The 26,087-nt window shown below is 36.4% G+C and overlaps 1 protein-coding gene across 4 annotated transcripts in view; it reads left to right on the top strand.

Moving 5' to 3' along the window:
- Nucleotides 1-25,854, top strand: part of TRIM36 (tripartite motif containing 36) — a 53,381-nt gene extending 27,527 nt beyond the window's left edge. For all 4 annotated transcript variants that reach the window (XM_055299076.2, XM_055299077.2, XM_055299078.2 and 1 more), the window contains 8 exons: nt 4,909-5,234; nt 7,660-7,806; nt 11,056-11,151; nt 14,813-15,066; nt 15,305-15,429; nt 18,301-18,588; nt 21,573-21,870; nt 25,352-25,854. In XM_055299076.2, the coding sequence (XP_055155051.1) occupies nt 4,909-5,234; nt 7,660-7,806; nt 11,056-11,151; nt 14,813-15,066; nt 15,305-15,429; nt 18,301-18,588; nt 21,573-21,870; nt 25,352-25,703 (1,886 nt within the window). In that variant the 3' untranslated portion in view covers nt 25,704-25,854. The remainder of the gene's footprint in view (nt 1-4,908; nt 5,235-7,659; nt 7,807-11,055; nt 11,152-14,812; nt 15,067-15,304; nt 15,430-18,300; nt 18,589-21,572; nt 21,871-25,351) is intronic.
- Nucleotides 25,855-26,087: the final 233 nt, after the last annotated feature.

Below are 26,087 nucleotides of genomic sequence, written 5' to 3'. Positions count from 1 at the left end.
CATGCAGCTTGAAGAATTTTTAAATTTCATCTTGATTTCATTTTTTTTTTTTTTGACGCTGTGCTCATTCAGGAGCAGGTTATTTAATTTCCATGTATTTGCACGGTTTCGAAGGTTCCCTGTGGAGTTGATTTCCAGTTTTATTCCACTGTGGTCTCATAGAGTGCTTGATATAATTTCAATATTTTTAAATTTATTGAGGCTCATTTTGTGGCCTATCATATGGTCTATCTTGGAGAAAGTTCCATGTGCTGTTGAATAGAATGTATATTCTGTGGTTCTTGGATGGAATGTTGTGCATGTAACTGTTAGGTCCATTTGTTCCAAGGAATAGTTTAAATCCATTGTTTCTGGCCGGGTATGGTGGCCCGGCACTTTGGGAGGCCAAGGTGGGAGGATCATCTGAGGTCAGAATTCGAGACCAGCCTGGATAACATGGTGAAACCCTGTCTCTGCTAAAAGTACAAAAATTAGCCGGGCCTGGTGTCACCCACCTGTAATCCCAGCTACTCGGGAGGCTGAGGCAGGAGAATCTCTTGAACCCACGAGGTGGAGATTGCAGTGAGCTGAGATCATGCCATTGCACTCCAGCCTGGGTGATAGAGCATAACTCCATCTCAAAGAAAAAAAATTCATTGTTTCTTGGTTGGCTTTCTGTCTTGATGTCCTGTGTAGGGCCGTCACTGGTGTATTGACACCTCCCACTATTACTGTGTTGCTGTCTATCTCATTTCTTAGGTCTGTTAGTAATTGTTTTATACATTTGGGAGCCCCTGTGTTAGGTGTATATATGTTTAGGATTGTGATATTTTCCTGTTGGACAAGGCCTTTTATCATTATCTAATGTCCTTCTTTGTCTTTTTAAACTGGTTTGCTTTAAAGTTTGTTTTGTCTGGTATAAGAATAGCTACTTCTGCTGGTTTTTGGTGTCCATTCACATGAAATGTCTTTTTCCACCCCTTTACCTTAAGTTTTTGTGAATCCTGATGTGTTAGGTGAGTCTCTTGAAGTTGGTTGGTGAATTCTTACTTATTCTGCAATTCTTTATCTTTTTTTAAGTGGAGCATTTAAGCCATTTACATTCAGTTATTGAGAATATGACGTACCATTTCATTCATTGTGCTATTTTTTGCCTGTATACATTTTTTTTTTTAATCTTATTTTTGTTTTATAGGTCCTGTGTGTTTCATGCTTTAAAGAGGTTCTGTTTTGATGTGTTTCCGGGATTTGTTTCAAGATTTAGAGCTCCTTTTAGCAGTTGTTTTAGAAGAGGCTTGGTAGTGGTGACTTCTCTCAGCATTTGTTTGTCTGAAAAAGATTTATCTTTCCTTCATAAATGAAGCTTAGTTTCGCTGCATATAAAATTCTTGGCTGATGATTTTTTTTTAGGAGGCTGAAGATAGGGCCCCAGTCCTTTCTAGCCTATAGGGTATCTGCTGAGAAATCTGCTGTTAATCTGATATATCTTCCCTAGGTTACCTGGTATTTGGTGTCACAGCTCTTAAGATTCTTTCTTTTATCTTAACTGATAACCTGACGACAGTGTTCCTAGGCAGTGATCTTTTTGCGATGAATTTCCCAGGTGTTCTTTGTGCTTTTTGTATTTGGATATGTAGGTCTCTAGCAAGGCTGGGGAAGTTTTCCTCGATTATTCCCCCAAATATGTTTTCCAAACTTTTAGATTTCTCTTCTTCCTCAGGAACACTGATTATTCTTAGGGTGGGTCATTTAACGTAGTTGCAGGCTTCTTGGAGGCTTTGTTCATATTTTCTTATTCTTTCTTCTTTGTCTTTGTTGGATTGGGTTAGTTTGAAGACTTTGTCTTCGAGCTCTGAATTTCTTTCTTCTGCTTGTTCAATTCTGTTACTAAGACTTGCCAGAGCATTTTGCATTTCTATTAGTGTGTCCATTGTTTCTTGAAGTTTTCATTGTTTTTTATGTACGCTGTCTATTTCCTTGAACGTTTCTTCCTTCACTTTTATCATTTTTTTGGATTGCCTTACACTGGGCTTTGCCTTTTTCTGGCGTCTCCTTGATTAGCTTAGTAACCTCCTGGATTCTTTTTCAGGTAAATCAAGGATTTCTTCTTGTTTGGGTCCCTTGTTGGTGAGCTAGTGTGATTTTTGCTGGTGTTATCCTAAGATTCTCATTTTCTTTATTGCTCTGAACATCTACTGTTTGTTTTTATGAAAACAATGAAAGAAGTATAAGACAGATGAAATAAAAGTTCTTTAGCATTTGTAAGAAATATATAAGAGCATTCGGCCAGGTGCGGTGGCTCACGCCTGTAATCCCAGACTTTGGGAGGCCGAGGCGGGTGGATCACAAGGTCAGGAGATCGAGACTATCCTGGCTAACATGGTGAAACACCATCTCTACTAAAAAATACAAAAAATTAGCTGGGCGTGGTGGCGGGCGCCTGTAGTTCCATTTACTCGGGAGGCTGAGGCAGGAGAATGGCGTGAACCCAGGAGGCAGAGCTTGCAGTGAGCCGAGATCACGCCACTGCAATCCAGCCTGGGCGACAGAGCAAGACTCCGTCTCAAAAAAAAGAGCTTTCAAGATCTGTTTAGAAAGATAGCCAAGATATCTATTTGAATGAGTTGTGAAAAATTACATGTCTTAATTTAATGTCTGATTTAAGAAGTTTAGTGTTTCACACCTTTTTTTTTTTTAACTGTGAAAATACATTAGCAGAGATATACAGAAAAGGGATGAAACTTTTTTTTTTTTTTTTCTCAAATTTCTGAGGACCCAATTCTTGGTGTCACCAGCATACATGTTAAAGCTTGATTTTGTTGTCATTATTTACTTTTCATTATCCCATTACTTTAATTGGTCATAATCTTCATGAAACCAAAAATAACTCATTTTTTAACATTTTTGAGATTATTTTTCTATTTATCTAAATTTTCATCACCTATTTCATGTGTGGAAACTTGCAATTATATATGAATTTCCCTTTGTTTAAACTTGACCACTGCACCATACCATTTCCAGAATTGTTTGGCTTGTTTTCTTTCCTAAATGAAATTTTCATTGGCATGTGATTTAAAAGTAGCTTTGCTGCTTATTTCATGATATGCCTGCTGTGGTGTGAAAGATTTTGGATTGTATTGCATGTTTTTAGAATTATTACCTGAATATATTTTAGGATTTTCAAATTTTTATGGGGCAGCTTTTTTGTATGCATTAATGTTTAAAAATGTAAAGGTTAAAATATCTTTAAATGAAGGTATTAAAAATATTCTGCATGTTTGTTGTATAAGTAGATTTTGGGGCCCAATGCCATATAGCATGCTATTAACATCACTTCCAATAAGTAATATTATGGGCTGATTGCGAAATTTTACCTGAACTGATATCATGTCAGACATCTTTTAAGATATTCTTTTGAGTGATGACAGTTATATGCAAAGGGTATATTGATGTAGCTGTTTAAAGACCTTTTGTAATGTGGTATACCAAATTCAGCCTTTCATTTTTGGTATTGGACACATGGTGGTATGAAAGAAGGTGTAGGTTAGGAAGTTTGTGTTTATGTTAAGGGAGTTTTTTTTTGGGCAACTAAGACTACATACTCTTAAGAACAGATTTACGGCCGGGTGCGGTGGCTCACGCCTGTAATCCCAGCACTTTGGGAGGCCGAGGCAGGTAGATCACGAGGTTAGGAGTTCAAGACCAGCCTGGCCAAGATGGTGAAACCCCATCTCTACTAAAAATATAAAAATTAGCTAGGCGTGGTGGTGGGCGCCTGTAATCCCAGCTACTCGGCAGGCTGAGGCAGAGAATTGCTTGAAACCAGCAGGCGGAGGTTGCAGTGAGCTGAGATCACAGTCCAGCCTGGGCGACAGAGTGAGACTCCGTCTAAAAAAAAAAAGAACAGATTTACAAATGGGGGAATGTGGTATGCATGGTATGCATGCACCTGTGGTAAATGGACAACCTGGATTCCTGTGAACCAGTGGGTAAGGACTGTCATGCGTTGGTTTCTTGATTTATTAAAATTGGGATAATACTGAACAAAAATGTGATGTTTAAGGTCATTCATTGTATTATATATGTTGTAAAATTGTTTGTAGTGTTTTTGGGGTAACTTCTGGCTTACTGAATTAAGTAATCTTAATGATTCTTTGTTTCAGGTCATAAGAAGATATTAAATGGTTGGTCCCTCTTAAAAATCACTAAATTATAGGTCTATGAATGAATTTTTCACTCTTCTATAGATTGCACTCAATTAACTAATGATCTTCCCTACTGAATTTTTCCAGATAAAACAATACTACGTGGGAAACCTTCTATTGTAGTGTTGTTAAAAATTTTGTGGTCACATCACATATTCTTTTGAAAATCTGATAAAAGCTGCGGTTTTTTAGCAGTAAATATGCGTATGTATACAGATGGAATATTTTGTGCACAATTTCAAATAGTTCATGGATCTGCCTGGGCCTCTTCATGGGCTTTGTGCTAGGGACCCCTGCTCTTTTATGTATCGATTCATTTCCTGTCAGTCAGCAAAGATTGTTCTTTTAAATGCCTTTGGATATGGTGTATATTACTAACTATAAATGCTAATTATATAATTTTAAAAGATCTTAACCCCATGTAGTATTGTATTATGTGTTTTATCTTTATATCTATGTTTGATTTAATGTGGGTTTTATGTGGGTTTACTATAGAATATTTTCCTTTTTGATTTGATAACTATTTAATAACTTGGGCTTGTCTTTTGTATACTAAGGAAAAATTTTTAAAAACATTTTCACGATACAAGTTTCACGTGGAGCCACTTCGGATACTGTTTTTGTGATACATTTGTAGATATGTCTCTAAGACATGACTCCTCTTTTCTTCATTCTAATCATTTTCCTACAGCTGTAACTAAACAAAGACTTACTAATTACACAGGCTGGAAGCGCAATTCATTGACCCCGAGGACAACTATTTTCCCTTGCCCTGGCTGTGAGCATGATGTGGATCTTGGAGAACGAGGAATCAATGGTCTGTTTCGAAACTTCACTTTGGAAACTATTGTGGAAAGATATCGTCAGGCAGCTAGGGCAGCCACAGCCATTATGTGTGACCTTTGTAAACCACCACCTCAAGAATCCACAAAAAGCTGCATGGACTGTAGTGCAAGTTACTGCAATGAATGCTTCAAAATTCATCATCCTTGGGGTACTATAAAAGCTCAACATGAGTATGTTGGTCCAACTACTAACTTTAGACCCAAGGTAAGTGAAGTTTTTATTAAGTTAGAATATTATTTTAACTTAATGTTATGAAACTTTTGTACTTAATGTTATGAAATAAATTATTAAGTCTAGAACTTGACAGAAAGGAAATAACTTTAAAAGCAGGTATAAGAACTTAAGGCCTAGTTGGCTGGAGTTACTATGGGGCTAAACATCTCCACCAAAGGAGGGCAATATTGTGGTTTATTCTGTTACAATCCAGTGTGATATAATACAATAAATGAATGTTTGTAATGATAACTCTGATTAAAGAAAGGTTATCTCAGATATACTCTTTAAGATTGAAATGATTAAAGTTAAAAAGCTTTTTTGTGCTTTAGTTTCATAAATCCATAATTGCTTAAAAGGTTTGACTGCAAGACATATTTTTGTTTTGGTTAGCTAAAATTGTACAATGAATAAAAGTAATTGCAGCCTAATATTTTGTAGCTTGTGATATAATGACTATATGTTATCTAAAGTAGAATTTGCATTTCTTAAACTTTCTGAGTAATTTTTTTAATATTGCTCAAAAGATGTTTATGTATTGTTTTCCCTGCTGTGTGCCTGGAAAGAAACTGATCTTTTGATATCTTCACTTCCTTCTGATGTATATAGATTTTAAAAACCTATGGTTGAGTTTTTCAAAGTTCTTACTACTTATAACTTAGTGACTTGTGTATGAAAATCTACTTGCATTCTTAAGTGTAAAACCTTTAATTTGTAATAAAAAATGGAGAAAAAAATCTCAAAAGTGTTTTTGAAACTATGAGCTATTTCTTGTATTAAATAGTGAAGGATTGGTAGATTAAGGCAAAAACAATCTATGCTATCACATTTTGAATGACCTTTCTCAAACTGTGTCAGTCTGGCAGTAGATTCATCAGATAGCTTTTAATCCTACATTATGTTCCTCATTTTAAATGCTCAAGGCCATCAATTTTTAAAAATTTGTGACTTCAACCTCATGTTTTAATGTTTCTTTTAAATGATTAAATTGATTTCTACCGTGAGATAACCTTTGATTAAATGAATTTTATTAGGCTTGGGTCTTTGTGAATTAAAGATTTAAGGAAATTTTGAGCATAGCCTTACAGTTTCTATTTATAAATATAATAAAAGATTGATAAGAGAAGACCAAAGAAACATGGATAGGTTATACTGAGAAACATTTCATTTTTCCAGTAGTTAGTGCTACTCAATATAGTAAAATTTTAAAACGGTGTCCAAAATGGTGTCCCTAATTGCTATGGAATATTTGCCTATAACTTTGAGTTCTTTTGATCATTTCTTGCAGATGGACAAACTTTGTATTTTATTTTAAATGTAATGGCTTTGGGGATGTAGAAACTTGGACATGCTGAAAACCTTGAAACCTTTTCCAATTGTTTTTCTCCTGAACTTATATATTGGTATTAGGACTTTCTATATTGTACTTTTTGTTTGTTCCTTTTAAATGTCTATAAGTTACAAAAATAGCTGGGCATGGTGGCACATGCCTGTGATCCCAGCTTCTTGGGAGGCTGAGGCAGGAAAATTTCTTGAACCCAGGAGGTGGAGGTTGCAGTGAGCGGAGGTTGCAGTGAGCCAAGATCTCACCACTGCACTCTAGCCTGGGCGACAGAGCGAAACTCTGTCTCATAAAGAAAGAAAGAAATAAATGTCTATAAGTTATCAGACAAGTTACAATTGCTTAAAATCTAATCTATTGGAATCTTTAACAACTTTTGATTTTATTAACATACTAACTTAAAGGAATCTCCCCTTTCTTTCAAATGAAAAGTTATTTTACATAAAATTTTATGTTATTTGATAGATTTTAATCCTCTATGATAATAGTTTACAAAGTAAATAAAAAGGTAGACAATCAAATCAGGAAAACAGTTCCAAATTTGGTCAGTGCATTTGTAATTAATTTGTAAAAGGAAACACATCTAGAAGCTTATAAAGTTTTCTGAGACTCTTTTAGCAACAGATTTCTGTTACTGAGGCCATGAGTCTCATAAATTGCTATGGTACTTCATTAAAAATATTGACTATGATCATTAAGAATTGCCTTATCAGTGTGGTCAGATGGCCTTTCTAACTTGGTTAAGTGTTCATTCCATTTGAATCTGATAGGAAGGAAACTCTTAACAAGTTTTGGAGAAATAACATCTACATATTATGACGAGATCGGGCATGTTCAGAGGGGTATGGCCGTAGACAACATCTACATATTAATCATTTGAACCCTCAACTGAAAAATAGTAATTCCGATACAGAGAATTTTCATGTGGTATATCAACCATTCTTCTTTTTACATTCATATTCATTTAAATGGCTTTATTTAGTGATTTTATAAAGCAAATCTTTGTATTTTGATAATTTGTCAGATTACTTGAAACCTAGATCTTTAATCACACTTTTATTCTTTACTCAATAGATTTTAATGTGCCCAGAACATGAAACAGAGAGAATAAACATGTACTGTGAATTATGTAGGAGGCCAGTTTGCCATCTGTGTAAGTTGGGTGGTAATCATGCCAACCACCGTGTAACCACTATGAGCAGTGCCTACAAAACCTTAAAGGTAGGACTTATTTTTGGAACAGAATTTTGATTCTTCGTAACTTTACTTTATGCCTTTAACTTTTCATTTATAAAATCATGGTGTGTTATATGGTCTCTTTTGTACTAAAATGAGTTAAAGTGTTACTTAGTGACCTACTAATATTAGGTTGTTAGTATTTCTGATCAACAATTATTTGTGGTACTGATAAGGCCCAGCATATATTGACACCTACATTGTATTAGCTCTGAATTCTGAGGGAAGAGAGAAGGATGAAGGACACTTCATCATGATACCCAAATGAGCCCAATGTCTATGATAATGGATGTATACATAGGATTGACATACTTTAAAGGGTTGTGGCTGTATTAAGACACTTGATTCTTATTTTTTGCCTATAGAATTAGTATTTTGTTCATTCTGGTGGCACGCTTACCATTTAAAACTGAATTACTTCCGTGGCTCACACCTGTAATCCCAGCTGCTTGGGAGGCTGAGGCCGGCGGATCACGAGGTCAGGAGATCGAGACCATCCTGGCTAACACGGTGAAACCCCATCTCTACTAAAAATACACACAAAAAAATTAGCTGGGCATGGTGGCGGGTGCCTGTAGTCCCAGCTACTCAAGAGGCTGAGGCAGGAGAATGGTGTGAACCCAGGAGGCGGAGCTTGCAGTGAGCTGAGATCGCGCCACTGCACTCCAGCCTGGGCGACAGTGTGACTCTGTCTCAAAAAAAAAAAAAAAAAACAAAACCTGAATTACTTCCTTTGTGTTAGCTTTATTGATGATGTTTAAAACTTTCAAATTTCATAATCAACAGCAAAGCAGGCGGCGGTACACTACTATCTTTTTGTTCTATTCTTTTTCCGTTTAAACAATATTTTTAAAAGAAATCATCTATGTACCTACTACCCATTTTGTTTCTTTCCTCTCTTTAACAATATGTGTATGCATTTTTTGCCTCTGTCTAATTGCATATATGGAAACTGTTTTGTGTTTTGCATTTTATTTTTATGTTGTGCTCTACTCTGCTCACACGGGATACAGGTATAATTGTATAATTGTTCTTAGCTACTAGTTCTTTCATCTGTTTCACTACTAGGTCAGTTTTGATTGTTTTTTTTTTTAATTAGAGTTTATATTTCTCTGCTACCTTGCATGCCTGGTAATTTTTGATTGACTGCCAGTTATTGGATAGTTTTGTATTCCTACAAATGCTATTTTCTTTGAGTATGTGATTAAGTTACTTGGAAATGTTTGGGTCTTTTGTGAGGCAGGACAGAACTGCATTTAATTCTAAGGGCTAATTTTATCTGATTATTGAAGTAAAAGCCTTTGATTACTCTTTTCAATGCCCTGTGAATTTGGAGATTTTTTTTTTTTTTTTTTTTGGTCTGGCTGGTGGGGAACAGGCACTCTTCCCAGCCTTGTGTAAGCTCCTAGGATTGTTTCCTTGAACCTTAGGGTGATTCTTTGCCTGGACTTGGACAGTTTCCTCACACACAAGAGTTGATGAGGAATGCTGAATATATAAGGGAGACTGTGTCTCTGGAGTTCTTGCTCTTTACAACAGTCTCAGGGACATGCCTTACAACCTATGGTACATGCCTTACAACCTATGGTACATGCCTTACAACCTATGGTACATGCCTTACAACTGGCCTCCTTGGACTCAGCTGCATCTCCTCAGGGTTCTTGGTTTACCCTCAGGAGACTCTGATATACACTAGTGTTTGAGAGCCACTGATCCAGAGGAAAGCTTCTGAGCAGTTTTGAAGTCCCTGAGAAATTAGCTTCTGATTCGTTCCTAAAGAACTGGGGTCGTGATTTATCTAAAGGAGTTAGAGGTAGCCTTGTCTTTTTACATTTTGATTTCAGTGCCTATTTTCAGTGTGTGGTACATATACTTTTTGGAGACCTGTGAATAAATGGACATTCTGATTCTTGGTTAAAACTGATCTAGTCTTTTAAAACAAACTGGCTAGATTTGAGGGGACTATTATGACTGGAGCTGTCTCAGAGAAAAGCTATTCTCAGATAAACATATAGTTGGCCAGATACTTTGAGCATTAAAACTCAGAGTGTGTGGTGCTTTTACATCACGCGCCTGAATTCTGCCATCTATTCTCCTCTGGTCCTTACCTCTTTGAGTCAACTAACTTACCTTTTCCTATCTTGTAGTTCTAATTTAAGCTGCTATCATACAGCTAAGCCTTACTTCAATTTAAATGGCCAAATTTATCTTATTGCTACCCTAGTTAAAAAAGAGTACCCCCACTTTGCACCTAGTACTTCTGATGTCCACATAGGCCTGTTAGGGATGGTATTATCAGAATTGCCATTTTGCTTTCAGCTTGGTGCTGAGACGTACCTCTCAGCCTGTGGAACAGTGTTTAGTGTTTAATAGTGCCCTCTTGTTGAGCACCCTTTTTGTTTCAAGTCATCGGTGGTAACTGAGCCTGAAATGCTCAGATTGGCCTTTAAGGGCTACAGCTTGAAAGGCGTTTTCTGGATGTTCTTATTCTTATTTAGACTCTGAATACATTTTTCTGTTAAAACTTTTTACCCCATGGTGTTTCGGGGCTTTTGTGTTTTGGTATTTGTGTATTTCAGAGTAGGTTTTCTGGGCAAGATCAGGGATCTCACCAAAACCTATGATGGTATTTCTGTGGGAAAGAAACTATATTTATTTAAAAAGGTCTGCCTTACTGACAGATTATTCAGTGAGCTCTGGAAATTGCCTATTTTTATAAAACTGTATTTTCATTATTGTGTAATTATTTAATAGGCTGGGATGGACTGTCAATATTATTTTGGAAGTCTCTTTGTTGCTACTATTGTGTATAGGTGTGTGTGTGTGCACGTGGGTGTTTGTGAGAGTAAATTATAAAATCTGAAGACAAAACTATTTGAATTGCTGCTCTTCCATTTACTTAGAAGCCTTAGGAGCAGGAGCTCTAGGAATGATAACGAAACAATAAAAATGTACTATTTTTATATTCAGAAGTTTTGACTAATTTAACCATTATTGCCTTGTTCTTTTTTCCAACTGATTCTAATCTTTCATACATCCTTTGACCCTCTGTGCCTAAGGCCATTAACTGTTTACTCTGGGTTAATAATGATAATTGCCATAGTTGATTTTATTATTTGTTTATCAGAGGCTGTAGAAGAGGATGAGTCCTGTGTAATTAAAAAAAAAAAAATTCTGCAAAGTCTTTGCTAAACTCCCATTTTGTCCATTTGTGTTATGAATATGTTTCAACAGGAAAAGCTTTCAAAGGATATTGATTACCTTATTGGTAAGGAAAGCCAGGTGAAGAGTCAAATATCTGAACTAAACTTGTTAATGAAAGAAACAGAGGTAAGTGATAAACTAGCTTGCATATTTTAAATTATTATTTTATCTAGACATTCATTTATTTGTTCATAAAATTCTGAGTGTATTATATGGGCTGGGAATACAAAGTTGTGTTAGATTTCACCCCTGCTTTTCTGGGGCTATGGAAACAAATGTAAAAAATGAGTTATAATGTTGTGTGGTCACTTCTGTGATAGAGGTAGTGATTAAATGATACTGGAACACAGAGAGAAAAAATGACGATTTGTGTGGCAACTAACAAGATCTCAAAAGTATTTAATAGTAACATAAGGGAAATGATAGGTTTTACTTATTTTTATTATATTTTTAAAAATGAATAGATCACTTTTGGACAATGCATTGTATGCAGATTGGGCCAGGTTTATTTTAAATTCCGGTATTCCTGAGTGTATACCCTATATATGTTCCCCAAAAGACGTATATTAGAATGTTGGTGGCTGCTTTGTTTGTAATTGTCACAAAGTGGGATCTACCCACATGCCCATTAACAGTAGAATAAAAATAGCAATAAGAATGAATGATCTGCAGCTGCACACAGCAGTGTAGATTAATCTTGCAATAGTGTTGAAAGGAAGGTGCCAGATACAAAGGAATACAAGCTATGTGATTACATTTCTAAAAAGTACCAAAAAGGGTGAAACTAGATGATGATGTTAGAGTTGAGGAGGGGTAGGTTAGTGTCTGGAAAGGTTATATGGACGCTTCTGGGATACTGGTAATGTTCTTTTATCTAATCTGGATTTTCTCTTGGATGCTGGTTATATTGAGTGTGTGGGTAAAGATTCATTAGTCTTTATACTTACATGTACATTTTTCCATTTGTGTATTATGTTTCAATAAAAAATTAGAAAAGATAACAGCATTTTAAAAATAATAGTAAAAGGGGATTGGATTGGGTTGTTTTAAAAGTCCAGATATTCTTCATTGACTTTGTTGTACACTTTTCTTCTCCATTTGAAACGAAGTTGAGCCATTACTCCTGATTTTTAGTAATTAAATATAAAAATATCCCAGCTAGTATGACACTGTTAGTTGAAGAAATTTTTTTCCAATATAGGTTAAAATTATTGAGAAATCACATAAATTAACACCACTACCAGCAGTGCTTTTGTTTTTAATATTATTTTCCTGATCTTTACTGATTCACCACCCTAAGTCAGTCATTTTTCCATGCAGTTTGGGGTTTTCTTTTTCATATTTTTGTTGGATTAAGTGACAGACTGTCTCAACACAAAGCAGATGATCACCTTAGCAGGTCGCTTCAAGTGTTGCATCTTTGGTCATTTTATTAATAGCCTGGTTTGTTGGTCCTCTCAGTCCTGCTGCCCTTCACTTCTGAAATAAAGACCCAGAGTCTGTTTTGGGGTTTGTCATCAATAGGTTAAAAATTGAGGAACTTAGGGGTCAAGTATTCACGTAGACACTGGTTCCTTGGGATAGTGGGGACATTATTGAGTTGTTTTGTATCATTTGCCTGAGCTGTATCTGTAGGCTTATCAATAAGAATTTTTTTTAAGCTAGATAACTTGCCTCCGTTCTCAACATTTACTTAGTGATGATGGTGACACTGTCTTTTTTATCTATAATTATACTTAGATGGAAAAAAATCTATAATGATATTTCTGAGTTGAATGTTGTGATTTGTCAGTGAAATACTATCAAAATGCCACTACCTTCTGCTCCTTCTCTTTTAAAAATATGTGGCTGTCGGGGTTAGGAAACAGGAGATCTGGAAAAAATTTCCTTTCATTATAGGTGTTGGCTGGAAGCCAATGGAAAATGCACAGTACACTTCTGCCATATATTGTCAGCTTTTAAGAATGTTCTTAGCCAGGCACAATGGCTCATGCCTGTAATCCCAGCACTTTGGGAGGCCGAGGCAGGCGGATCACAAGGTCAGGAGTTCGAGACCAGCCTGGCCAACATGGTGAAACCCTGTCTGTACTAAAGATACAAAAAAATTAGCCTGTTGTGGTGGTGTGCACCTGTAATCCCAGCTACTCAGGAGGCTGAGGCAGGAGAATTGCTTGAACCCGGGAGGCGGAGGTTGCAGTGAGCCAAGATCACTCCATTGCACTCTAGCCTGGGTGACACGGCGAGATTCTGTTTCAAAAAAAAAAAAAAAAAAAAAAAGCCAGGCAAGGTGGCTCACGCCTGTAATCCCAGCACTTTGAGAGGCCGAGGCAGGCAGATCACGAGGTCAGGAGATCGAGACCATCCTGGCTAACGGTGAAACCCTGCCTCTACTAAAAATACAAAAAAAAATTAGTAGGGTGTGGTGGCGGGCGTCTGTAGTCCCAGCTACTGGGGAGGCTGAGGCAGGAGAATGGCGTGAACCTGGGAGGCGGAGCTTGCAGTGAGCCCAGGTCGCGCCACTGCACTCCAGCCTGGGTGAGAGAGAGAGAGAGACTGTCTCAAAAAAAAAAAAAGAGTGTTCTTGAAGACTTTTTTCCTGTTGACTGCTGTCTGTGAGTCTGTTATAATAAGTGCTTAGGAGTGTTTGCCAGTCTTCTCAAAATCATGAGCTCTGATTTTATAGGAATTCAGAATGTTTGGCAAACACTAGGGTCATTTTATGACAGTTTGTATGAATGTTTATTTACACTATGTGACATTATGGTGTATACTTTATGTAAAGAACCTTTTAAAATCTCTTCACAAAAACCTAAATGGTTTTTCTTATCCCCTATTTTCAGAAGAGAAAAACAGAAAGAGAAGTGAAATGATTAGCATATGGTCACACAGCTAAGTCAGGATTTAATTATATTTAAATTATATTAATGTGAAGAGGATACTTTTATTTTTGTATCTTAGTAAAGAATGTCATATTTTAGAGTTTTGTGGCTGAAAACTTTTTTAGGCCAGGCGTGGTGGGGATTACGCCTGTAATCCCAAAACTTTGGGAGGCCGAGGGGGGTTGATCACGATGTCGGGAGATTGAGACCATCCTAGCTAACTCTGTGAAAGCCCATCTCTACTAAAAATAAGGAAAAAAAGCCGGGAGTGGTGGCACGTGCCTGTAGTCCCAGCTACTTGGGAGGCTGAGACAGGAGAATCGCTTGAACCCAGGAGGCGGAGGTTACAGTGAGCCGAGATCGCGCCACTGCACTGCAGCCTGTGCAACAGAGCAAGATTCTGTCTCAAAAAAACAAAAACAACTTTTTAAAAAGTTGGAGTAGCGTAGAAAAGGTGAAAACATTTCTGAATTTGAAATGAATTCGAAGCTCTGGAATTGTGTTTTCCTGTTTTTGTTTAAATTAGTTCATTTCTCCTTCATATTCCTTTATATACCACTGAAAGATTGTTCTCTTATTTAATTGACTAAATTGTTTATAGCCAGGCTTTGGAGATGAAAAGCTTAAGGAAGTACAATGTTATAAAATTACAAAGTAAATCTGAATAAAAGTTGCCAGTTGTTCTTTGCTAAGTGTATTTGATGCCAAAATATTGTTCTGAAAATTTCGGAGTCAGATGAAACTTTTTTCTTTATAATATCTAGGTTGGTTTTATCGAATTTTGATAATGTTGTCATCACATAGATGAAATGTAATTATGCAGAACTTTGTGGAAAGCCATTTGGGTTTAGCAGAAGAGGCGATTCTTTGTTTTATCTTAGTGTAATGGAGGTACTGTTTTTTCATAGTGTAATGGAGAGAGGGCTAAAGAAGACGCAATTACACATTTTGAAAAGCTCTTTGAAGTTCTGGAAGAGAGGAAATCATCTGTTTTGAAAGCAATTGACTCATCTAAGAAACTAAGATTAGACAAATTTCAGATTCAAATGGAAGAGTACCAGGGACTTCTAGAGAACAATGGACTTGTGGGATATGCTCAAGAAGTGCTAAAGGAGACGGATCAGTCTTGCTTTGTGCAGACAGCAAAGCAGCTCCACCTCAGGTATTCTCTTTTACTTCTAACTTTAGAACCTATTGAGCAATGTTATTAAATGCTGCTGTGTATTCTCACTTTAGCTCTGAGTGGTCCATAATGCTGTGTTAATGTGAGGTACATTTTGCCTCATTCTTAACTTTAATTTTGAGGGAAGTGTGGGTTTTATTTTGTTAATCATGTTGCAGATATTTAGTCTGATTTGCCTTCTTAAAGAATCATTTTTATATAAAATATCTGTCTGCAGAATACAGAAAGCCACAGAATCTTTGAAGAGCTTTAGACCTGCAGCTCAGACTTCTTTTGAAGACTATGTCGTTAATACCTCTAAACAAACAGAACTTCTTGGAGAATTATCCTTTTTCTCTAGTGGTAAGTTTTAATGAAGGCAAAAACCTCATTCTTTTGTCTGAATTTATATTGTGTGGAAGAAAACACAAGTTCTCTTAAATTTGACATTATAAAGCAGCATCTCACTTGCCCAGGACTATTATAGCATCCTGAAATCATATCCTATGTATGTTTTTAAAACTCTATTTTTATGCACAAAAACTATGTTCCATTAGTTTGTGTGTTTTTAAACATTGCATAAAGAGTATTATGTTGTATGTATTTTTGTAAATTGCTTTTTAGAAAATTAACATAAATATTTGTTAATATATGAAATTTTGGTTTAAAGCAATATTTTAACTGTTTACAGTATTTCATAAGTAAATAAATCATTTTCCTACCAAGAGACTTTTTTTTCCATTTTTTTCCTCTTTTGTAAGCAATGCTGTATCGCACATCCTTGTCAGAATTTTTTGGGCAAGTGTATGTGAGTTTCTCGGACAGAAGCCTAGGGATGGAATCTGCAGGCTGTTTACATTGCTGTATTAGTTTGCTTGGGCTGCAGTGACAAAAGTACCATAGACTGAGTGACTCAAACAAATTCATTTTCTTACATTTCTGGAGACTAGAAGTCGGACATCAAGGTGTTGGCAGGGTTGGTTTCTTCTGAACCTTTCTTCTTGGTTGATAAATGATAAATGGCTGTCTTCTCCCTGTCTCTTCACATGGTCCTCTGTGTGTGTGTGTGTGTGTATGTGATCTAATCTCCTCTTTTTATAAGGACACTGGTCATACTGGAGTAGGGCCCATTCTAATGACCTGATTTTAATTTAATTTCCTCTTTAAAGACCCTATTTTAAAATACAGTCACATTCTGAGGTACGTACTGGAGGTTAGGACTTGTGAATTTCCAGGGGCGACGGGTGGGCTCTGGGGGACTGGGGAAGGATGCAATTCAGCCCATAACACTTGCTTATGTTTGTATTTTGCTACTCCCTAGCAGGGAGGTCTTCCTTGCCTTTTTTTCTTCTCTCACCTCATTCCTCTCCCTAAGATTTCTCTTCTAGTGATGGTGAACATTAGAAAGATATATTTATAGTATAATTACTTTATAGGTGCAGATTTGTAGATTTGTACATTAATACAAGGAAATTTGTCTTGTTAAAAGTTTAAAACTCTGAAGGATTACTGTGACCTCATTTTCAAATCTATACCTGAATCTGATACTTATTTATTATGACTATCTTATTTTTTCAAGTAGATATTTGTCATCACTTAAAATGCTGATTGTATTTCATACACTATACTGTGTTTCCAAAATGTGTGCTTGAGTAGTGTATATACAAATAGATATTTGCTTACTTGTGAGTCCTAGGTCCTCCCTCCCTGTGGATCCCAAAATGGTTGCTGGAAAGGTGAGGCTGAGGGTGGGTGATCCTGGGTTATACCATTGTATAGCAAGGAACCACTAAAACAGATGGATGAGAATGGGATAGTAGTCACCTAGCTACTGGCTGATGAATCTTCCCCTCATTTTTTGCTACATGCGTTTTGTTTTTTTTTTTTTTTAGTAAGCTATGTTTCAAAAAAAGAGAAAAAGAGTATGGGGTTGGAGGCATACTATTTGTTATTCTGTAACTTTTTTTTTTAATTTTAAAATGTATTTTGGATAACTTTCCAGATCTCATTATGGCTGCATAACATTCAGTTGTATAAATGCAGCATACACAGACATGCTTATACATTGGGGAATAAGGAGAGGAGAGAGATTTCTGCTTCTTATTCATGTCCTTCTCTGTGATTTGTCATAAATGTGTGTGTGTAGCTTTTATAGTGTATTGTTCTTAGCATATGCTTCCAGCAGTTAAGCTTAGGAATTGGCTCTACAGAAAGGACTATGCATATGAACAAAGATTTAGAATCATTTTATTTTTAGTGAAAAACCAGAAACCTGTTTCCAAAACTAAACAGTGAAATGTTGATATACCCATGTAGGTAGTATACCGTTGAGGGGGAAAATACTGGCAAGATCTATACAAAAAGTTATAGTAATTACCTTTGAGTTAGTTAAAATCTTTTAATGTGTATTTTTTAGTTTCTGATTTCCTTACAAAAATATGTACCATGATTTTATTTAGAAAAATTAATTTGCTTTGCAACGCTACAGAATAAACTATGCAAAGAAATGATAAAATATTCACTGAGAGGCCAGGCGCGGTGGCTCATGCCTGTAATCCCAGCACTTTGGGAGACCAAGGCAGGCAGATCACGAGGTCAGGAGATCGAGAACATCGTGGCTAACATGGTGAAACCCTGTTTCTACTAAAAATACAAAAAATTAGCCAGGTGTGGTAGCACACACATGTAATCCCAGCTACTTGGGAGGCTGAGGCAGGAGCATCACTTGAACCTGGGATGCGGAGGTTGGAGTGAGCTGAGATCAGGCCACTGTACTCCAGCCTTGGCAACAGAGCAACACTCTGTCTTAAAAAAAAAAAAAATTCATTGAGAGTTAGATATTCTTCCCAGACTTAGGTTTTAAAATATTAAAATAATAGTTTGTTTAGGGGGGGACATAGGTAAAAAAATTCCAAGTCCTGGGCTGTTATTCAGCAGGTAGAAATCCTGTGGTTAAAAAAAATTTACTTGTGGCTTTGAGTCAGTTTTTTTCTTTTTTACTCTTCTTTCTCCTTTCGGTTACAAATACAGATATACCTTTTAAATATAAAATATATAAAAAATTTTAATATATTTAATTTTTGTGCTTTCTTATATATAGTATCATAAATTTAGAAAATTATTGGACAGTATAGAAATCATTAAATATTGTTTATATGTCATTTTATTGAGGAAAAACACTGGTTTTTAAATGCCAATATTTTAATGTTGTTTTCTATTTCATAATTCTTTCAGGCATAGATGTGCCAGAGATCAATGAGGAACAGAGCAAAGTTTATAACAATGCCTTGATAAATTGGCACCATCCAGAAAAGGATAAAGCTGATAGCTATGTTCTTGAATATCGGAAAATCAGTAGAGATGATGAAATGTCATGGAATGAGATAGAAGTGTGTGGAACAAGTAAAATAATTCAAGACTTGGAAAATAGTAGTACCTATGCTTTCAGAGTAAGAGCTTACAAGGGTTCAGTCTGTAGTCCTTGCAGCAGAGAATTGATTCTTCATACTCCTCCAGCTCCAGGTATGGTGAATATCAGGAATAAAAAAAGCATAGAATTGCAAGAGACCTTGATAAAATAAACTAGTCAGTATCTCCATGTAGACCTGCACTGAAACCAGCTCTTGTTTTTAAAGACTCCGGAAAAGTAGCTTCTATCCCAGCTGGGCTTTAGAAATGAACTGAGTACTTGAATTTTACCTTTTAGGCTGAGAACAGGATTAGGTTTTAACTGATGTCAGATAGAGAAAAACATGGAAGGAAGAAATTTGGGTGAGCAGAGCTATTAAGTTGGGATTTAAATAGCAAAAATGCTACTTTAAAAGTTTTAAATATATAATTCTATATTTTTGGTTAGTTTATGGAAATCTCTAAAACATAATATTTAAAATTTATTGGTCTAATATCCTAAAATATAATTTTGATTTAACCTAATTCTGATTTGTCTGGATTTTTTATCTAACTTGGCCCTTCTCAGCTAATAGGGATGGAAGCCATATATTAGAATCACATGAATAGCTTTTCCTCCCGCGCTAAAAGCTCCTTATGCCCAGTCATCGCCCCCTCCCTTCCCAAGTTAAAAACCACTGATACTACATATAGAACATCTAAAGATTTTTATAGAATGAGAATGACTTTAAAGTTTCGTTGATGTTCACTATGATGTCTCCATGAACAAGGGATATTGAGAACCAAAGTTGTGCTCAGCCTGGTTAGCAGGAAAACATTTTCCCCTTTCAGTCACTGCTTCAGAGATACCTTTAATTGGATTTTAGGTCCACTGCCCCCTGCCTGTTTTTAGTGTCTTATGAACCCATATTTTCTGCACTCTCCCCTTTCTTCCTTCTTTGTTCAAAATAGAAAAGCACAGTTTGTTTTTGATGCACATTGTAGCTTTTAAAAAATTGGAATACAAACATATAAGATTGGCTAAAATTGTATTTCTTAAATTTTAATCAAATCCAATAGAGAGTTTTGGGATGAATTTGCAAGTATTAAGTGAGTATTTTATGGTTTATGCTATTTCCGCTTCCTTTTCTAGTCTTTCTGCCTGAAAGTGGAAGAAAAACCTGGACATAACAGCTGTTTTCAGTCACATAGTGGAGGGGAAGGGAGGAGAGGAAGTGTTAACAGTTGTCTTCCTTTTTATAAGAGAAGATACATGACTAGGGTGACCTTTTAAATTTATTTTGCAAACTGGGAGACTTTTGAGATTGAGAGCAAGCACAAATAATCATGCCAGGAAAATAGGCATTAGCAGGAAGAATGGTCAGCTCGCATATGGGTAATGGCTGTAGTTTGCTAGCAGCCTTTTTTATTTTTTGGAGGTGGAGTCTGGCTCTGTCACCCAGTCTGGAGTGCAGTGGCACCATCTCAGCTCACTAGCTCACTGCAACCTCTGTCTCCTGGGTTCAAGCAATTTTTCTGCCTCAGCTTCCTGAGTAGTAGCTGGGATTACAGACGCAGACCAGCATGCCTGACTAATTTTTGTATTTTTAGTAGAGCCAGTTTTCACCATGTTGACCAGGCTGGTCTTGAATTCCTGACCTCAAGTGATCCACCCACCTCGGCCTCCCAAAGTGCTGGAATTATAGGTGTGAGCCACCATGCCCAGCTACTAGCAGCCTGTTTAAAAAAAAAAAAAAAAAATATATATATATATATATATATATATAGAGAGAGAGAGAGTGGGAGGGAGAGAGAGAGAGATGGGGTCTCACTATGTTGCCTTTGCTGGCCTCAAACTCCTGAACTCAAGCAATCCTCCTATCTCCCATGTAGCTAGGACTAAAGGTATGCACTATGATGCCTGGGGGTCATTTTTTAAATTGTGGTGTAATAAAGATAAAAGGTATTATCTTAACAGTTTTTAAGTATACAGCTCACTGGCATTAAGTACATTTACAGTATTATTTAACTATCACTTTTATCTCCTTAACTTTCGTTCTAAACTGCAACCGTGTACCCATTAAACAGTTACTCCTATTTCCCCTGTCCCCAGAGGCTGGTAACTTCGATTCTAATTTCTGTCTCTATGAATGTGCCTATTCTAGGTATCTCATATAACTGGAATAATGCAATATTTGTCCTTTTACATCTGGCTTATTTATCCATGTTGTAGCATGTATCCAAATTTATCCGTGTTGTAGCATGTATCTGAATTTATCCATACATGTTGTAGCGTGTATCATACATGTAGCATGTATCCAAATGTATGTATCCAAATTTATCCATGTTGTAGCATGTATCCAAATCTTTCCTTGTTAAGGCTGAATAATATTCCATTGTATGTATATACCACATTTTCTTTATTCATCTGTTGATGGACTTGTGCTTGTTTCCCCATTGGCTAGCAGCCAATGTTATGCTTAATATATTTGAGTTGATACAGACTTATGGGAGTGGTATGATCATTCTGCAGATGAAGAAATTAAAGTTTGGATGAAACTCTAGTTGAATGCTTGACCAGGATTCAAACCCAGGTCTCTCTCAACCCAAAAGCTGTGTTTTTGTTTTTGTTTTTTTACCCTGTCCCATGTTTCTTATGTCTCCCATGTTAGTTGTTACAGAAAAAGCTTTATTAAAATAGCTAAAATGTCCCAAATTAACAAAACTTACAGTAAGAAAATATAGAGCTATTTATGAAAATATACAACTTGATTATTTTTTATCTTTAGTAAAGATAAAAGAACAAATTCAATAGTGTGAAATACCTGTGATAGATTTGCTATCTCTATTCCAAAGAGCTGTTTGTATAAATTTTCACATATATTTAAAATATTTTCATCTGCGTTTTGAGATTTCTGAAGATTTTTATGTAGAGAATATACTGGGTAAGATATATTTGCTAAGTTGGGTTTTCGCTTGTCATAGTTGTCTGGGGTAGTGTGACACCTCCTTCCCCCTTCCTGTCTCTTTTCAGTAATTTCTGTAAGAAAACCTATCAGATTTAACAAACTAGAGCAATGATAATTTTTAGCCTGATATTAATTTTAAGCTCCATTTAGTTTTCAGCTTCCTCTTTGATGAAAAATGTGGCTATAATAATGAACACCTCCTGCTGAACTTGAAGAGAGACCGTGTCGAGAGTAGAGCTGGATTTAATCTTCTGCTTGCTGCAGAACGCATCCAAGTAGGTTATTACACAAGCTTAGACTACATCATTGGAGATACTGGCATTACAAAAGGAAAACACTTCTGGGCCTTCCGTGTGGAACCGTATTCATACCTGGTAAAAGTGGGAGTTGCTTCTAGCGATAAACTACAAGAATGGCTCCGTTCTCCCCGGGATGCAGTTAGTCCAAGGTAGGTTTTTGTATTGATCTAGAATTTGATAATTTTTTAAAAGTAAGCCTGAAAATAGACTCGGCTTTGTTACATTTGGAGTATACATTTCTTATTTCTTAGATTCTAGTATTTTGGCTGTGGCTTGATTGAGAAAAGGAGCTGGGTATTCTTGTAATCAGAATAAGGAGAGTTAGCAGTAACTTTTTAATATCATGAGGAAATCTGTTTTGGATATCTCTTGATTATGATATAGCTTCACAGTTTTAAATTTTGAAAGTCTTTCACCTGTTGCCTAAATTATGTCATAAAAATTACCCACGTATATAATACAATGCCTCTGATTGTCATACTTCACAATTAAGTTGTTCTTTTCTTATGGGACACAGTTTCTTTAAACTTTCCCATAAGTCCTTTTCAAAATTGGGTCATGGTAGACATATTTCCACAGCAAAAGACTTCCACGTTCTTAAGAGATTGACTAATGAAGATTGTACAGTTCAGTTCTTTCAGATGGAGTAAGGTCAACTAGCTTTGAAAAATAATTTTTGACCACTCATGTGAACAGTATCCCAGCTTTTAACAATCTGAATGATAGGAAAAGCTTTTTGCAGAGAGATGAAAAATTTATATAATGCTGAAAATTGTAACGGTAAAACATAGTGACATGTCCACTTGATAGAAAATTAGTATTAATGTTTAAAAAGTTCATAACATGAGAAATAGAAGTGGAGAAACCTAATAAACATTGTTGATGCAGTATTATCCAAAATATATAAAAGCTACATAGGCATATTGAAAAAAATGGGGAACATGTTTCAAAATTTTATATGTTTTTTATTGTTTTATGATAAAGGTGAAAAAGCTTCATAATCTTTGTTTGTTTCATACATCCATGTTGAAATCCCAACCAGGAAATAGAGTTCTTAGGATGAGAATGAAACATGCTTTTTTTCTCTTGCATTATTTTACAGTGCTCATATATTTCACTTAGCCTGGTAATTCCTTGGTTTAGGGCATACATCTTATCTTTGTATTTTCTTCTCTTTTTTGAGACAGAGTTTTGCTCTTGTTGCCCAGGCTAGAGTGCAGTGGCGCGATCTTGGCTCACCGCAACCTCTGCCTTCCAGGTTCAAGCGATTCTTCTGCCTCAGCCTCCCAAATAGCTGGGATTATAGGCATGCACCATCACACCCGGCTGATTTTTTTTAGTAGAGACGGGGTTTCTCCATGTTGGTCAGGCTGGTCTCGAATTCCCGACCTCAGGTGATCCACCTGCCTCAGCCTCCCAAAGTGTTGGGATTACAGGCGTAAGCCACCGCGCCCGGCCTGTATTTTCTTTTTTTTTTTTTTTTGAGACGGAGTCTCGCTCTGTCACCCAGGCTGGAGTGCAGTGGCGCAATCTCGGCTCACTGTAAGCTCCGCCTTATTAGCTTAGTAACAGGAATATGTTCTGAGAAATATATTGCAAGGCAATTTCATTGTTGCGAGAACATCATAGAGTGTTCTTACACAAACTTAGATGGAATAGTCTGCGACACACTTAGGCTATGTGGAACAGTCTTTTGGTCCTAGAATACAAACCTGTACAGCACGTACTGTAATACTGTAGGCAGTTTTAATGGAACAGTAAGTATTTGTGTATCTAAACATAGAAAAGGTACAATAAAAATGTTATAAAAGATAAAAAACTGTATACTTGTATAGGGTACTTACCATGAATGGAGCTTGCAGGACTGGAAGTTCTCTGGGTGCATCCATGAGTGAATTTGAAGGCCTAGGACATTGCTGCACCCTACTGTAAATTTTATAAACACACTATACACTTAGGCTGCACTAAATTTATTTAAATATATTCTTTAAGAAATTAACCTTAGCTTTATAAACTTTCAATTTTTAAAAAAACTTTTTAACTTTCTTGTAAGAACACTTAGCTTAAAACACAAACACATTGTACATCAATATACATTTTTTTTTTTTTTTTTTGAGGTGGAGTTTCGCTCTTGTTGCCCAGGCTGGAGTGCAATGGCATGATCTCGGCTCACCACAACCTCCACCTCCTGGGTTTAAGCAATTCTCCTCCGTCAGCCTCCCAACTAGCTGGGATTACAGGCATGTGCCACCATGCCCAGCTAGTTTTGTATTTTTAGTAGAGATGAGGTTTCCCTATGTTGGTCAGGCTGGTCCCGACCTCAGGTGATCCGCCCTCCTCAGCCTCCCAAAGTGCTGGGATTACAGACGTGAGCTACCACTCGTGGCCCCCCAATTTTTTTTTATAGCCTTGTTCTACAAGTTTTTTTTTTTAATTTTTAAAATTTTTAACATTTTAAGCATTTTTGTTAAAAATGAAGACACAAACATAATAGCCTATCCAGGTCAACATCATCAATATCATTGTCTTCCACTTCCACGTCTTGTCCCACTGGAAGGTCTTCTGGGGCAGTAACATGCATGGAGCTGTCATTTCCTAGGATAACAGTGCCGCCTGCTGGAAAACCTCCTTAAAGGGCCTGCCTGAGGCTGTTTTACAGTTAACATTTTTTTAAATAAGTAGGAGGAGTAAGTCTACAATAACAGTAAAAGCATTGTATAATAAATACATGAGCCAGTAACAGTCACTTATTAAATATTACATAATGTACATAATTGTATGTGTTACACTTTTGTGTAACAACTTTAAGCACTGTTTACACCAGTATCACCACAAACATGTAACGGGTTACACTACGGCCTTATAGTGGCTACCACGTCACTAAGCTATAGGAATGAATGAATGAATGAATGAATGTATTTATTTAAGACAGGGTCTCGCTCTGTTGCCGGGACTGCAGTGCAGTGGCGCTATCTCGGTCCACTGCAACTTCTGCTTCCTGGGTTCAAGTGATTCTTATGCCTCAGCCTCTCGAGTAGCTGAGACTACAAGCGTACACCACCATGCCTGGCTACTTTTTGGATTTTTAGTAGAGATAGGGTTTTGTCATGTTGGCCAGGTTGGTCTGGAACTCCTGGCCTCAAGTGGTCCTCCTGCCTTGGCCTCCCAGAATGCTGGGATTACAGGCATGAGCCACTGCGCCCAACTGAAATATTTTAGTTTCATTTTAATCTTATGGGACCACTGTGGTATATGAGGTCTGTTGTTGACTGAAATGTTATGTGGTGCATGATTGTACATGATTGTGTGCTATAAAAATTTAACATTTGACCAGTTCCTTCACTGCCTGCTCCCTCACTTTTTGGAAGGCTAAAATTATCAATGATTTTCTAGGGTTTCACTTGTATATGTAACTAAAGCAGTGTTTAATGACAGGGAATTTGGGGCTGAGTCTGTGGTATAATTCTAAATTGCAATGTGTCATTTTTATGTTTTTGGTTTTGTTTTAATAGAAAGTTTTTGATGTAAAAATTATTTTAACTTTACATCAATGTATATTATCCTGTGAAAATGTTTTGAAGATACTTAGATCTATGGTTGAAGATACAGATACTTTGTATTATGTTTCAGATATGAGCAAGACAGTGGGCATGACAGTGGAAGTGAGGATGCCTGTTTTGATTCTTCACAACCATTTACCTTAGTTACTATAGGCATGAAGAAATTTTTTATACCCAAGTCACCTTCTTCTAATGAACCTGAAAATAGAGTTCTCCCTATGCCAACAAGTATTGGGATTTTCCTTGACTATGATAAAGGTAAAGTAAATTTCTATGATATGGATCAGATGAAATGCCTTTATGAGCGCCAAGTGGACTGTTCACATACACTGTATCCAGCATTTGCATTAATGGGCAGTGGAGGAATTCAGCTTGAAGAACCCATCACAGCAAAATATCTGGAATACCAAGAGGACATGTAGTTGAAACATCTGATGTGACTCAGGATAAAAACTGTAAACAAAGCAATGCCTTAGCGTTAACCTTCGTAACTAATTACATATCGCTGAGTGTTCTGTCACCCCACTTGTGTTTGAGTACGATTCTTCTTGAAATACAGAAAATCTAAACAGCCTTGTGTCTTCCATATCCTTGTTCTGCCTTTCACAAATGATGACAGTGAAGATGTTCTTTCCAAGTTAATACCGAAGTGGTTAACTTTGCAACTGGATTGTCTTTTACTTTATGTACAGGATATCTAATTTATTTCTGTCAGCTGGTGTTGCTGACACTTTCCTTACGGTGGGGGGGATACAAAAGTATTTATTATGATTCTCTTGTGTTTGATTTTTCATTTTTATATCATG

Source organism: Symphalangus syndactylus, chromosome 11 (genome assembly GCF_028878055.3).
Source record: "Symphalangus syndactylus isolate Jambi chromosome 11, NHGRI_mSymSyn1-v2.1_pri, whole genome shotgun sequence".
Classification (NCBI taxonomy): domain Eukaryota; kingdom Metazoa; phylum Chordata; class Mammalia; order Primates; family Hylobatidae; genus Symphalangus; species Symphalangus syndactylus.
Note: the sequence above shows the minus strand (reverse complement) of the source record. Positions and strands in the feature narration are given on the sequence as shown.